The 13,939-nt window shown below is 34.2% G+C and overlaps 1 protein-coding gene across 1 annotated transcript in view; it reads right to left on the bottom strand.

Moving 5' to 3' along the window:
* The window catches only part of LOC145260684 (haloacid dehalogenase-like hydrolase domain-containing 5), a 98,786-nt gene that overhangs the window by 24,543 nt on the left and 60,304 nt on the right, over nt 1–13,939 (bottom strand). The window contains exon 6 of the mRNA XM_080119069.1: nt 9,849–9,894. Coding sequence (XP_079975195.1) covers nt 9,849–9,894 — 46 coding nt within the window. The remainder of the gene's footprint in view (nt 1–9,848; nt 9,895–13,939) is intronic.

Below are 13,939 nucleotides of genomic sequence, written 5' to 3'. Positions count from 1 at the left end.
TATGTCTCCATTGGATTGACTAGCCCTAATTTCAATGCACGCAACTTCTGGTTTTACATGGACATATCGGCTAAGACGTCATATTTTTTTAATCTTCCATTTTCCCCCCTTTACGTTATGGGTTTGAACCTGCCCTCCTACTACCAATTTTTTTTTTAACACCTCTCTCCAACGCCGGGCACCCCCTGCTAGTCTATCTATATATATAAAAGCGAAAATGTATGCGTGTACGTTTGTGTGTCTGCTAAAAACTTTCGACAGACACAACGAAAATTCACAAACTCAGTATCATATCGAAGCTCCATCCTTTGCTCGAAAAATATTGAAAAATTGTCCAAAAACATTCATTTTTTCACCCCGAAATCGACAATTTTCGACAGTGGGGAGGGGGGGGGGGCTCAACAAAACCGGTCATCTCGTGATGACGAGCGATTCTACGCATGCGCCAGATGACGTCATGACCTGATTTACTTTAAATAGTTGAAAAACTGAACAAATTTCATGTACGTCGCGTTAGGTCAGTTGATTAGCGCGTTGGTTCGTTATCTAAACATTTTGGGTTCGAATCGTGGTGTGAGACGTCTTCCTTTTCTTTTGATTTTTTAAATTTAAATATCGAAGCAGTGTTATTTAAGCCATTTTTCACGTAACGTGCGTTTTTCTGTTTTTTTTTTTTTTTTTTACTTCACTTATCCACCCCCGATCACACACCCAAAAACATCCGGGTACCCACCGATTTTTTCAATTTTAATATCGAAACAGGCTTATTTAAGCCATTTTTCACGTGTTCGTTTTTCTGTTTTCATCGTTTGTTTGCCTTACGTTAGTTTTTTTTTTTTTTTCGATGTTTTGATTACCCCCCCTCCCCGCTTAATTAAAACGTTTTCTTTTTTTTTTTACTTCGCTTATTACAAACAAACCTACGTCGTCGTCACGCTTGACAACTTCCGGGCGGGCACCTGTCAATTTGGTTCTTACTTAAGTAAATTCAAACATCTTTCACTAACTCATTCTGCCTGGCCGATTTTATTTTCAAACTTCATCTCAGGGCTTCGGATTCGATCCTACCCCCCCTCCTCAGTTTCTTTTTTATTTAACACCACACACACCTCCAAACAAACAGGCAACACCGGGTACCCCCACTAGTCTATTATATAAATCTCAACCATCTATGTGTGTGTGTGTGTGTTTGTATGTCCGCTAAAAACTTTCATCATCCACAACAAAGCGGCATGAATGTGGTACCATTAGAAAGAGTGATCTCTCAGACACATGATATCGAAAAATTAGAAAAAAAATTGTCAATTATTCCATTTAGAAACGTCATTATGTTTGAAAGGGGTTAGGGTTAGATGAATAAATTTATCAACTTCACTTTTTTCAAATGCGTACGAATATATATTTGTTTAATAATTACGAAGCATTTAGCTGATCTAAAAACAACTGTACTTTATTTTGACAACCAGGCTTGTGTTGATAGAGAGAGAGGGAGAAAGAGATGAATGGGGGGGGGGGCGGTCGGCAACTCATTCAATCATCTGTCATCTTGTCTTGTGCCTCTCTCTCTAACCTATCTCTGTATGCCTTGCTTGTTTATATTGACTGAATTCTTTTGTTTCTTTGTTCAGCATCTGATGTCAACACCTTGGTCAAAATTTACATCATAGGCCATTTTTTTTGTTCTAGTTGCTATTTTTTGTTTTACTGCATCTTTTATTCTCAACATCGTCCAACTCACAAAGCCAGACACTGCCTGGAGTCATTATCCAACACATACACTCATGGATAGAGAATTTTGCATCACAAATAAAGTGGATGCCATTGAAAATCAAAACCAAAACCTTGAGATCTTTTCAGTCTGATGAAGTCGTCACATGTCAAACTTTTTAGGCCCATTTTAGAAATTGACTTCTAAACTTATCTCTGGCCAGGTCTTTATTTACCCTCTTTTTTCTCAAGTTCATCCTTGTAATTCTAGCTATCACACTAGCAGATCTAGCTGACCTAGTTGAACTTTCTTATAAATAGAGCTTAAAACATTACCCTAACAAAATAATTATAGTTTTGACGTCAGACTTATGGTTTGCATCACGTTTCAAAATGTGTTTGACCGTTTTGTTTTACGACATATCAACACTTTTTCAGGTTAATTAATACCGAATCAAGGAATTTGGGGAAAAAAGTTTTTATGCTTCAAGTTCTTTCTTTCTCCAAATATTTATTCACAGTGTTTTGTTTGGTTGATTTGTAGTAAAATTTGTTTTTGTCTTGTTTTTTTGACTTTGTAGAGGTGAAAAAAAAAAAACAAAAAAAAAAACAAAAAAATACAATAACATCAATGTTCGGTGCATTTTTGGTCAGGATTGGTTGTTTTTGTTTTACGGCATATCAACCTTTTTCACGTGATTTAATGCCGAATCTAGTTATTTTGAGGAACGATTTTTAATGGAGTATATTTTTTTTGAAGTCAGATTCTATTTAACCCATAGTTGGGACCCTAAGAGGTACTACCACTCCGGATCAGAGTGGACCTGGAAGCAATAGCAATTAAAGGGTGGCTCCACACTCCCCAAAGCCTGCAAGGTGGGGCCTCACCATCGGATATAGTTTTAGGTCATATCCAGGACCATTTTGGTTAGGAAGACAGTATCTCCGGACAGCCTGATCAGATAGCACCAGATTCAAAACATGAATTCAAACATTAATGATAAAATAATTAGATAAATGGGTAAAATTATTTTAATAATCCCCAAACAATTTATTTTGTTTGAACTTTTTATTGGCATTAAAAACAAATTTGGTTCTGTAGGACACACAGTTCTAGTACATCAAAATTTGAATTAAAGAATATTTTTGCTAATTTTTACATTAAATTTTATATTTGATACTAGACTAGGCGCCCGGAGTTGCCCAGGTGTTTGGAGATGTGTGTTGAGGAAAAAAAAAAATGTAGTAGGCAGGCAGGCAGGCCCGAACCCGTACAGCAAAGGAGGAAAAGAACGTGGAGAAAAAAAAAAAAAAAAAAAGTGACGTCATCACCAAACCGGAAATGTTGAAGGTTCAAATTAAAGCTAGTCCATCGAAAAGAGATGACTTTAAAAAATATTGACGAAAAAAGTGACTCCCTCCCTGTAGAAAAGTGTGTAGTTGAGGGCGAAGGAAATGTTTTTAGACAATTTTTCGATATTTGTCGTCTGGAGGGTTGAGCTTCAAAACGATATTGATATCGTGAAAATCTGTCACCACTGTCGAAAGTTTTAGGCAGACATACCTACATACATTTAAACAGACAGGTGAGATTTATATTATAGACTAGCGGGGGGGGGGGTGCCCGGGTGTTTGGAGGTGTGTATATAGGAGAAAGTGACTGGTGACTGTTTTAATATTATAAAAAAACATGTTAAAAAAAATTGGAAAAAAAAAAAAAAAAAAAAAAAAAAAGCAAAACAGCGAACAAAAAAAAAAAAAAAAAAACGTTTTAAAAGAGGAAAAAAAGTTTGAGTAGAAAAACAGGCTCGAACCCGAAGCATCGAGGCCAAGACGGAAAAAAAAATGCCCGACACGTTACCCCTACGCCAAAGAGACATACACTTAATAACGGATAAAAGTAAACCTTTAAAAACACTTGCAGGTGGTTGAAACTAACGTCAACGTTTTCTAGGTCAAACATGACGTCATTGTCATAGTAGCAGGATGAGAGAAAATGAAGGAATGATTTTTTCGGCACCCTCCTTGTAGAAAAGGGTCCAGTTTAGGGTGAGGGAATTAATGTTTTTGACCAATTTTTCAATATTTGTCGGGTGAAGGTTCGAGCTTTAAAACGATACCTATGTGGTGAAAATCCGTGGCCTACGTCGAAAGTTTTTACGAGACAAACAAACACACACACACAAACATTTTCACTTTTATATATATAGACTAGCGGGGGGGGGGGGGTACCCGGCGTTGCCCGGGTGTTTGTAGGTGTGTGTGTTTTTAGGTAAATGAAAAGAAAAATCGTTGGTTGTTTAAAAAAAAAAAAAAAAAACTAAGCCTTGACGCGCAGTTGGAAAATAGTAAAGTGTGAAACCCCCCCCCAAAAAAAAAAACAGGTGCCCGTTTTTGACGAGTTAATGACATGAAATTTGAGTCCAGTTTTATTTACCGCGAGTCTAAAAGACTAATGCACATGCGGTGATCGTAAGCAATAACTATTCAGCAGTTAACATTTTCTGCGGGGCAGTTTTTAATGAGTCAATAAACCGGTTTGTTTGTTTTTAACTAACTTTGGAAAAAAAACAGTTCCCTGTTTATTAGGGGAAATGTCTTGTCTTGAAATGAAAGCAACCGTCTGATATGACGAAGCCGACATTGACCAAACGTTACATAGCTTTCTAGAGACCACTGGCTGTGGGCCAGTAATTCGAATCTAGTTTCGCTTTTGTTTATACCGAAAAACGAATGCAACACGTGCCGATCCGAAAATTTGAATAATTAACGTTTCAAAGTCGGGCAAATTAAATAGAGAGGCGACCACCGTTGTTAAGTCGTAGATATTATCATTTAGATGTGATATAAAAAGTTTTAAAAATGAGCGATGGCCTCGAGAATCCGCTGGAAAAAAGCCTTTCTCAGGCATACACAAAAAGCGAACATACATACATAAATTTTCGCTTTTATATTTATAGATATAGATGAAAATATATACTAAAAACCTTCATTCTTTGTCATTTTAGAAATCATTCCATTGGCAAAATGCCAGTGACTGGTCGATTGAAGTACAAAAAAAATAATTATCCTTGCCACATCTGAAAAATCAATTTTTGGCATTTTTACTCTATCGGAAATCGTAAAACTGAATTTCACATGAAAACAATGGCATCTACACATTCCTCGTATTTTTAAGATGATTATATCACAAAAAATTACGAAAATCGATAAGGTAGAAAATTATTTATTAAAGAAAATTAAAAAATAAATAGAATTTGATGAAAATGATCAGAAAACAGGAGAATTCAAAAAGGAGGTAATTTTCCATTTTGATTTAAACAAGATGGCAGAAATTTTTCACTTGCTAACACAATTAAAGTTGTTTTGTCTAATAATTCAGTAATATTTGGGTAATTTCAATGGCATAATTTTTAAGCTACCATTGTAACTTATTAAAATTGACAAAAAAAATCAGTAGAAACCATTGTTTTTTATCTGAAAACTCCATTAATTGACTATAAAATCTCATCTCAATTCTATAGAAGCGTCCAATTCCCCCTACCCCCATTTTTTTTTTTTTAAATACATATGAGACTAAAAAAAGAAAAGGAAATTTTTTTTTTTTTTTTTTTTTTTTTATCGCAAGAGAATTTCATTTACGATTTATATATTTTGTAAAATTGACACCCAAGTGATTTTTATAAAATAAAAGCTTCTCTTAACATATTCTGTTGTCTGTAAAGATTGGCCAAAATATTGAAATAATTTTATTTTCGGAAAATAAAAAGGCAGGCACAACAATGGGGATGGGGTCCAACAGTGTTCAGTCTTTCTGAAGATGTCGAAGAATGACATGATTATAGTTCAATGGATATGTGGTATGCATTTTGATGACAGACTCCCATGTTATCAAGGCTGAAGATGCCCAAACTAGAATCATCTATGCATTGGGTTGGATAAATATGTGTTACATGTGAGTGAATGCTAGGCTTCCACTAAATTGATCTTTCTGAGAACGCCAAGGAATGACATAACTACAGTTCAGGAGATTTGTGGTGTGCATCGTAATGGATAAGGTTAGTTCTGACTTGTCTGGACTGGAGTCAGCTCCGCATTGCAAATGCGTACGGTGGTATGAAATTTGAGTTGGATAAACAGATGAACACGCATCTCAATAAATGTTACCGTGACATTTATTGGGTCGGTTTCTACTACCACAGTTTTATTTCTTATTTTGAAGCGATTATCGAGACTTCAAAGATGTAAAGAGACATCGCGGCCATTTTTTCTTGTTTTCCGGTAGAAAGATTGCTTGTTTTTTGAACCGAATAAACATTTGGCGTTGTTTTACAATTTGTCATTGTGCTGAGGGAGACAACTCTTTTACTAAGAGATTCGTTCATTTTTTCATCTCATAATTTAGGACGCTCAAACTAACAATATTTTTTATTAAATCAAAACATTAAAAAAAGAAAGCTGCGATGATTTGTTTTAATGTAACAAAATTGATAACAATAATAATACAAAATGTAGTCTTTAAACGAATATTAAGAGCATCGTTTCTGTTTTCATATCCTAATTTATGACAAATTGTAATTGTTTTTAGATCATAATTTAATGATAAATTATAAAACAGTGCCAGACATTCTACATTAAATAAAAACACTAAAAAATTATACAATTAGGTAGAAAAGTAACTTATCTTGCCATTGATTACATTTATTTGTTGGCGGACCTATATGAAAGTGCCCACCCCCCTAAAAATGCATGTTTTCACCCCCCCCTTTTTTTTTGTTTAAAGTTTTTTCCAACAATTAAGTCTCATATTAACAAAAAAGAATTTGTAAAAAAATAATTTAAATGACTTAAGAGCGAAGGGGGTTCACTTTCTCGTTATAACATTCTAATCACGTGACACGTCGGTATAGAAATGGACCGTAAGTCAGGTAGCAATGAAGTAGAACGTTATAACGAGAAAGAGAACCCCCCTTCTTAAGTCATTCAAAGTTTTTTCTTTTTCAAAATTTTTTCTGCTAATACGATATTTAAGTCTAATCTATATATATATATATATAAAACAAAATTGTGTGTGCGTGTGTGCATTTTTTGTGTATGTCTGGCAAAGGCTTTTTTCGGGGGGAGGGGGGGTAACTTATTGTTAAGATTTTTTATATACTGTCTAAATTATAATATCTACGATTTACGAAGGGAGATTGCGTCTATCTTTTATTTGAACGACTTTTACACGCTATTTTCGTAATATTTCTATGTCTACACATGTTTCTTTGGCTTTTCAGTATATAAGCGAAACTGAACCCTTGGAACTCAACCAGCGATCAATGCGGGGGGAAACCCCTTATATCAGACAACTGCTTTTCATTCGGACACTCCCCTTTAAATGGGGACATGGTTTTCTCCCCCAACATCTTGGGGAATGAAATAAACTACCGCACAGCCAAAGTTGTGAAAACAAAAGAAAAAAAAAAAAAAAAAACTGCCTCGCAGCAAATGTTAAGTGCGGGATTTCTATTCTCTCTATGCTGTGATGATTGACCTCATTAAGTTCACGCAATGTCTTGGGGGAATGAAATAAACTACCGCGCACCTGTCAAAGTTTTTAATCGTTAAATTAAAACATTTTCCCTTCCTCTCCCGTCGTGGGCAAGTAGGTCAAGGCTTCAGGTTCAAGCCTACCTTCCTACAAAACTTCTTTTTTTCTTTTACACCTCCAAAACCCGGGCAACGCTGGGCACCCCCGCTAGTCTATTATATAAATCTCACCTGTCTGTTTGAATGCATGTATGTACATATGTCCATAAGCTGTGGTGAAGGCAATCTCTCGAGAAGGAAATCTCTGATATAAAACCTGCGGCGACTGCCGCATCCAATGATGTTGACTTGCTCTTCCTTTTGGTTCAATGTGGCAGTTTTTAAGAGAGTGGGATTATCTCGGTCCAAAGTCTTTCCTCACTATAAAAAGCTTCAAGCACAGACATTACTTGATATGTAATGGAATACACATTTTACCATCAGTGTGTATCTCGATAATAAAAATGCTGGATGTAGCTTAAAACGGCAAACGGACACTCAATGAGGACTGATGCGGATATGGTCATCAATGGAAATAAAAGCTCTGGAACATCCAGGGTCTGGTCCGGCAGGTGTTTGGGGCACCACAGCCTGGACCGGGTCATCAGCGGATGTGCAGGACTGTGTACATGTGTGTGTGTGTATATATATATGTGTGCGTGTGTATGTATATATATGTGTGTGTGTGTATATATGTATTGTAGGTGACCGTCCAGCACGTGCTGCTAGTGGTGCTCGAGTTTGCTGCCATCATGTATGTATACCTAAAGCTTTCGACAGAGACGACGAGATCAGTATCATTTTGAAGCCGGACCCTTCGGACGACAAATATCGAAAAATTGGCCAAAAACATTAATTCCGTCACCCTTAACTGGACACTTTTCTACAGGGAGGGGGGGGTGAGGGTCGCTTTTTTCATCGATATTTTCGAAAGTCATCCCCTCTTTTCGATTGTCTAACCTTAATTTAAATCTACGCCACTTCCGGTTTGGTGACGGATGCAACACCAAACATGTCACGTTTCACGTTTTTTTTTTTCACTTTCTTTTCCTCCTTCGTGGTATGGGTTCGAGCCTGCCTTCCTACTAGCACCCCTTTTTTTTTGCTCAACACACTCCCAAACACCCGGGCAATGCCGGGCATCCAGGCTAGTCTGATAATCATCGAAAAAGGCAAAAAAATGTAAAACACACATTTTTAGGGGGGGCACTCTCGTAAAGGGCCGCCTATTTGATTTTTGGCAACTTTTCATACCTCTGTGGATTGTAATACAAACCCAAAAATAAATTTTAAAGTGGAATAGTGCCACAGCATATCATAGCTGAACAGTAATATTAGTACTAATAGTAGTAATAGATGTTATTATATAGTAGTAGTAGTAGTAGTATTAGTAGATGTTATTTTTTTTTTTTACTTTCCAGATTGGTCGTCTTATTTTGGTTGTTGCTATCAACGTTTTTGCGTGTTTTTGTCTCTAGCCTTCTTCAGCTGTTAGGTGTCGTACTTCTAAATTACCTTTTAGAAACAGATTTCCAAACTTATCTCTGACCAGGTTTTTATCCCTAATTTTTTTTTTTTTCTCAAGTTCACCCTTATTGTAATTCTAGCTATCACACCACCACATCTAATAACACCACATTCTTACAATGTGGCTACATTACGAGGAAAATAAAATCTTCACCGACTACAACATGGTTGGTTTCAAGTCACATATAAACAAATTCTTGATAATAATAATCAAAATCCAAGTAATCATCACGATCATTACCAATCATCACAATGTTGTCTTATCCACCTAACTCTAATCTAACTCTTATGTCCTCGAATGGCCTTTGGAGCTTGATAAGTGCTGCCGCCTTAGTAAAAAAAAAAAAAAAAAAGGTAGCATAGAATGTTCCATTTTTTTTCTAGCAAACAGATTGGACATACATATTCAATTTAAACCCTGCAAGCTCATCAAAACAAGGAAGCTTCTTATTTCTGACCAGGTCTTTATTCATCCCCCCCTCCCCCAATTCATCTTTATCGTAATTCTAGCTATCACACTAGCAGATCTAATAACCCCCCCCAAAAAAAAATCTCACCCCATTCTTTCAACGTGGCTACACTGTCAGTTTGTTTGTTTTACGGCATATCATCCCTTTTCAAGTTATTCAATGCCGAATTCAGTCATTTTGAAGAACAATTTTTTAATAGAGTATATTTGTTTTTTTTAAGTCGGTTTCTATTTAACCCATCATTGGGACCCTAACAGGTACTACCACTCTGGATTAGAGTGGACCTGGGAGCAATGGCAATCAAAGGGTGGCTCCACACCACACAAGCCGGTGCCTCACCATCGGATATAGTTTAAGATCATATCCAGGACTGCTACACTGTCAGGTAAGTAAAATGTTCATGTTATAGTTCGACACGCATCATCTGAAGAAAGCCAGGGGACAAAACAACCGAAACGTCACAATAACAACAACCAAGATAAGGATACCTGTTAGAAAACTGAAATAAAAAACAAACAAAAAAACAAAATAAAAACAAAGAAAAATCTAACTGTGTTACTAAAGAAAGCCTACCTGGTATAAACACTCCAAACAGTGCATGAAACAGCCGTGTCCGAACCTGAAATTCGAAACCACATCTAGTCGGGTGTTCTAATTGGTTACATTTATGGGGGAGAAAAGGGGAGGCCCTGCACATATTTTAGAGGGCAGGGTAGGAGAATTGAAGGAAAAAAAAAAAAATTTTAATCAGATCTTAGGATCTTAGGAATTTATATTTTTAAAAGTATGGGTAAAAAAAAAAAAAAAAAAAAAAAAAAGGTCCGAGGGAGTGGGTGAAATGAAAAACATTTATCAACAAATACATTTCAAACTAACTGAAAAAATTTAAATATTAATAACATTTATATATAAGTCCTTACTTTTTCTTTTTTAAACATTTAATTAAAAATCTGATTAAAAATTTTGGTGCTTATTAAAATATAGTCAACAGATCGATATTTTAAATGTCGTTTTAAGCAAAAACAATATTATGAACTTAATTCTCATGTCGAAAATAGTAGTCTATCCAAAAACTACGAAAATTCATTGAGTAACTGATTGTGTTTTTAGGAAAAAAACGTCTATTGCTATAGACAAATATTACAACAATGAACAAGTAATCTAAAATATTCATTAGGAATTATGTTCCCTGTGTGTAGACTTTTACTGTCTACTTCATAATGTCTAAGAAAAATGCAATTTTACCCAATTTTTTGTAAAAATTACTTTAACTATAAATAAATTTCTACTTAATGATTTTTTTGTAATTTTTAGATATATTACCATTTTCGACATGACAATTAAGTATGTAATATTGTCTTTGCTTAAAACGCCATATTTTTTAAATCTCAATCAGTCAATTATCTTAACAAGCACTAAAATTTCATTAAAAAAAAAAAAAAAAAAAAAAAACCTGAATGAAATGACAATGAAGCATATTTGCTTATTCAAACCAGTTCCGGTTCATGAAAATCTAATTAAACGGTGTTAGTTTCAAGATCCTGCCGAATTATGTTCCTTTTCTCGATTTGTGAGGCAAGGGTTGTACAATCACTGACCACACCTCTCCTGAATCGGCAGTGCTTGAATCCCACGGCAAGAAGAAATCCAAGGCAACTGGAAACAATGCCGAGATAAGCAGAGAGCACATACAGCAGCTGGAATTCTCAAATGGTCACCCATTTTAGCATTGACCAGGTTCACCATTGCTTAACTTTAGAGATCTAATGGGAATTGGGGTGTCACTGAATTTATGTCGTACAATTTTATTACACAAAAATTATTTTGATTAAAAATCTGATCAAAAAATTGTGTGAAAATGTGAAATTCAAAATCAAACTTATTTTGAAAAGTTTTAACAAATAATTTTCATGTGTAATAATCTGGGTGCAAAAAAAAAAATAAATAAATAAAAAGAAAAAAGAAAAAAAAAAGGGGGTTATCAGATTTCAGTAAATAAATGTAATTCCAGGATTGGGGGGGGGTCAAATTTTAAAATTAACACTATTTACTTCTGTGGATTAAACCGGAACTAGTATTTGAGTAAGTAAATATGCTTTGTTGCCAATAATGTTATCTGTTTTTGTCAGCAATAATACATGAAATTTAAAAGAAGCAGCTAACGATAATTTTACAGCAAGTCAGCCTGTCCCGCATCGAATACATTCTTACCAAGGCCATCTTTATAACAAGTCGAGATCTCTAACATTCGAATTCCTTCACTGAAGACAAAATTTCTAAGCAATCAGCAACAGACATTTCTCTTAACTGCTAACACTTCACATTTTTACTCAGAGAAAATTTCATTCTAAAGAGAAATTATAAACGATTAATAAATTACGACTGTGTGTGTGTGTGTGTGTGTGTGTGTGTGTGTGTGTGTATATATATATCAGTAAACATTCCCAAATCAGAACATGTATTTAATTCATATTTTTTTTATGAAGTATACCTTTCATGTGTTTCATTGAATAGCAGAAGCCCATTAAAGAACTCAGAGACAAATGTATGTTCCTTAAAAAAACTGTTAGAAAGTTTTTTTTCCTTGGAATATAGAAAGAATTTTGTAAAAGAAAAAAAATATTGATATAAGAATAAAAAAACTTATTCCAATGTTCATACCCACTACCCACCCATAAGAAAACAAAAAAAAAATAATTGAATTCAAAGCACAAGTGGGAAATTTGTTATACCATATTCGATTATATAACTGAAAACAAAATAAAAATTGATGAGTAAGAGGTGAGTCCAGTTACTTGATCCCTTTAAATAGGAATCATAAATATATTCATATATGTATAACAAATGTATTTTAGTGTCTGAAGAGTAGCTATTTTGGAATATGTCTAAAATTGTCAAAACAGTTATGAAACAATTACAATACATAAGGAAATACACCATATGATGTTCTCATTTCATATTTTCTTGTCTTGATTTTGCAAAAATATTATATATATTATAAAAGTGGCTGTGTGTTTGGAACAATCTCTACCAAACTACCACGTCAATTTTGGGGCTATAGACTTGAAACTCGATATATGGAGTATTCAGATCTGGAACAAAATCGATTTGATTTTTAGCTGATAAAAAAAAAAGCTGCTAAGGGGGCAAATTGGAGCTTGACGGGCATAATTTGATGTAATCTGTATATTCTACATGTACGTTAAATATACATTTAATGGCTGTCAAGTTTGATATGCACGTGTTGTTAGCTCAGATGGTATTGAATACGACCAGAGAGCTAAATGTTTTGGTTTCGATTGTAGCTGATGGCACCCAAGTCATATTTTTTTAAACTTGAAATCACTACCATATATTGGGTACAATATAATAATCAACAGAGAATTGGCTCTATAATGAATATGCATAAATTAAAATATACAATATTATTTAAGCATATTTTACAACAAAGCTATGCCAGGTGGCCTGTTAGTATGTGTGTGTGTATACACATTATATATAGCGTAGGTGGCCTGTTTATATATATATATATATATATATATATATATATATATATGTGTGTGTGTGTCAGCCATGCTGATAAGCTGTAGATAGTGAAACACATGTCCATGGAAAATTATTTTATCTATAATAAATAAATACATAAACAGTGCATATATATATATATATATATATATACATATATATATATATATATATATATATGTAAATACTTATACATACATATTTTGTGTCCACTCCTAGAATGTGACTACAATGCAAGGGAGACAACTAAAAATCTCCCAGGGGGAGTAACTCATACCGAAATGCAATTATTGCCAGGAAAAAAAAAAAAAAAAAAAGACATAAATTCAAGGCGATAAAATAGCACATAATTGAAATCGCTCCAGAAAAAGCATGAAGCCACTTAATGCAAGGAGCTTGGAGAAAACCAAAAAAAAAAAAAAAAAAAAAAAAAAGAAAAGACATTTAACTTTTACAAATTATATAAAAGCAAATTGGTCTCAAGAAATTATGAATCATTACCAGCTAAAAAGATGTTACGTTTCTAAATTTTTTTTTTAGATAAGTTTTATTTGGATTCTTTGGTCCATCGTTCTCATCTCGAGTATTATTTTCATGTTTCGGTTGGCGTAACTTATAACCTTCCAAGTTCGACAAAGATACATCTGAAGAAGGTCGGAGGTTACATCGACTGAAACATTGTAAAAATAACACTCAAGATGAGAAATGTAGTCCAAAGATTCCAAATAAAAAGATGTCTACTGACTGAATGGAAATCTTTCCTCGAATAAAACACCCCTAAATGTTAGATCTCTCGGCCTGTTATAAGGATGACCTTGATAAAAGTGCATCAGATGTAGGACAAGCTAACTTGCCGTAAAATTATTTTATTTTTATCCGTTTAAATGCAAAACATGCATATCGAAGACATGGAGAAAAGAATCTTTAAGATCCATTTTTTGAAGAATGGAAATTAAAATCCATCTATTCAGATAACAATTGCATTCATTTAAAAGAGTTTCTCTTTTTTTTTTTTTTTTAATATTTTTTTAATTTGACTCGATGAAAATTTCGGCAAAAAAAAAACAAAACAAAAAAACACGAAGACAAAACAACTCATTTTCGACCTTGAACACACACTTCACACAGAAAAACAGAAA

This window comes from Euprymna scolopes, chromosome 36 (genome assembly GCF_053919585.1).
Source record: "Euprymna scolopes isolate OS-2025 chromosome 36, ASM5391958v1, whole genome shotgun sequence".
NCBI lineage: Eukaryota > Metazoa > Mollusca > Cephalopoda > Sepiida > Sepiolidae > Euprymna > Euprymna scolopes.
This window is presented reverse-complemented; position numbering and strand designations above follow the sequence as displayed.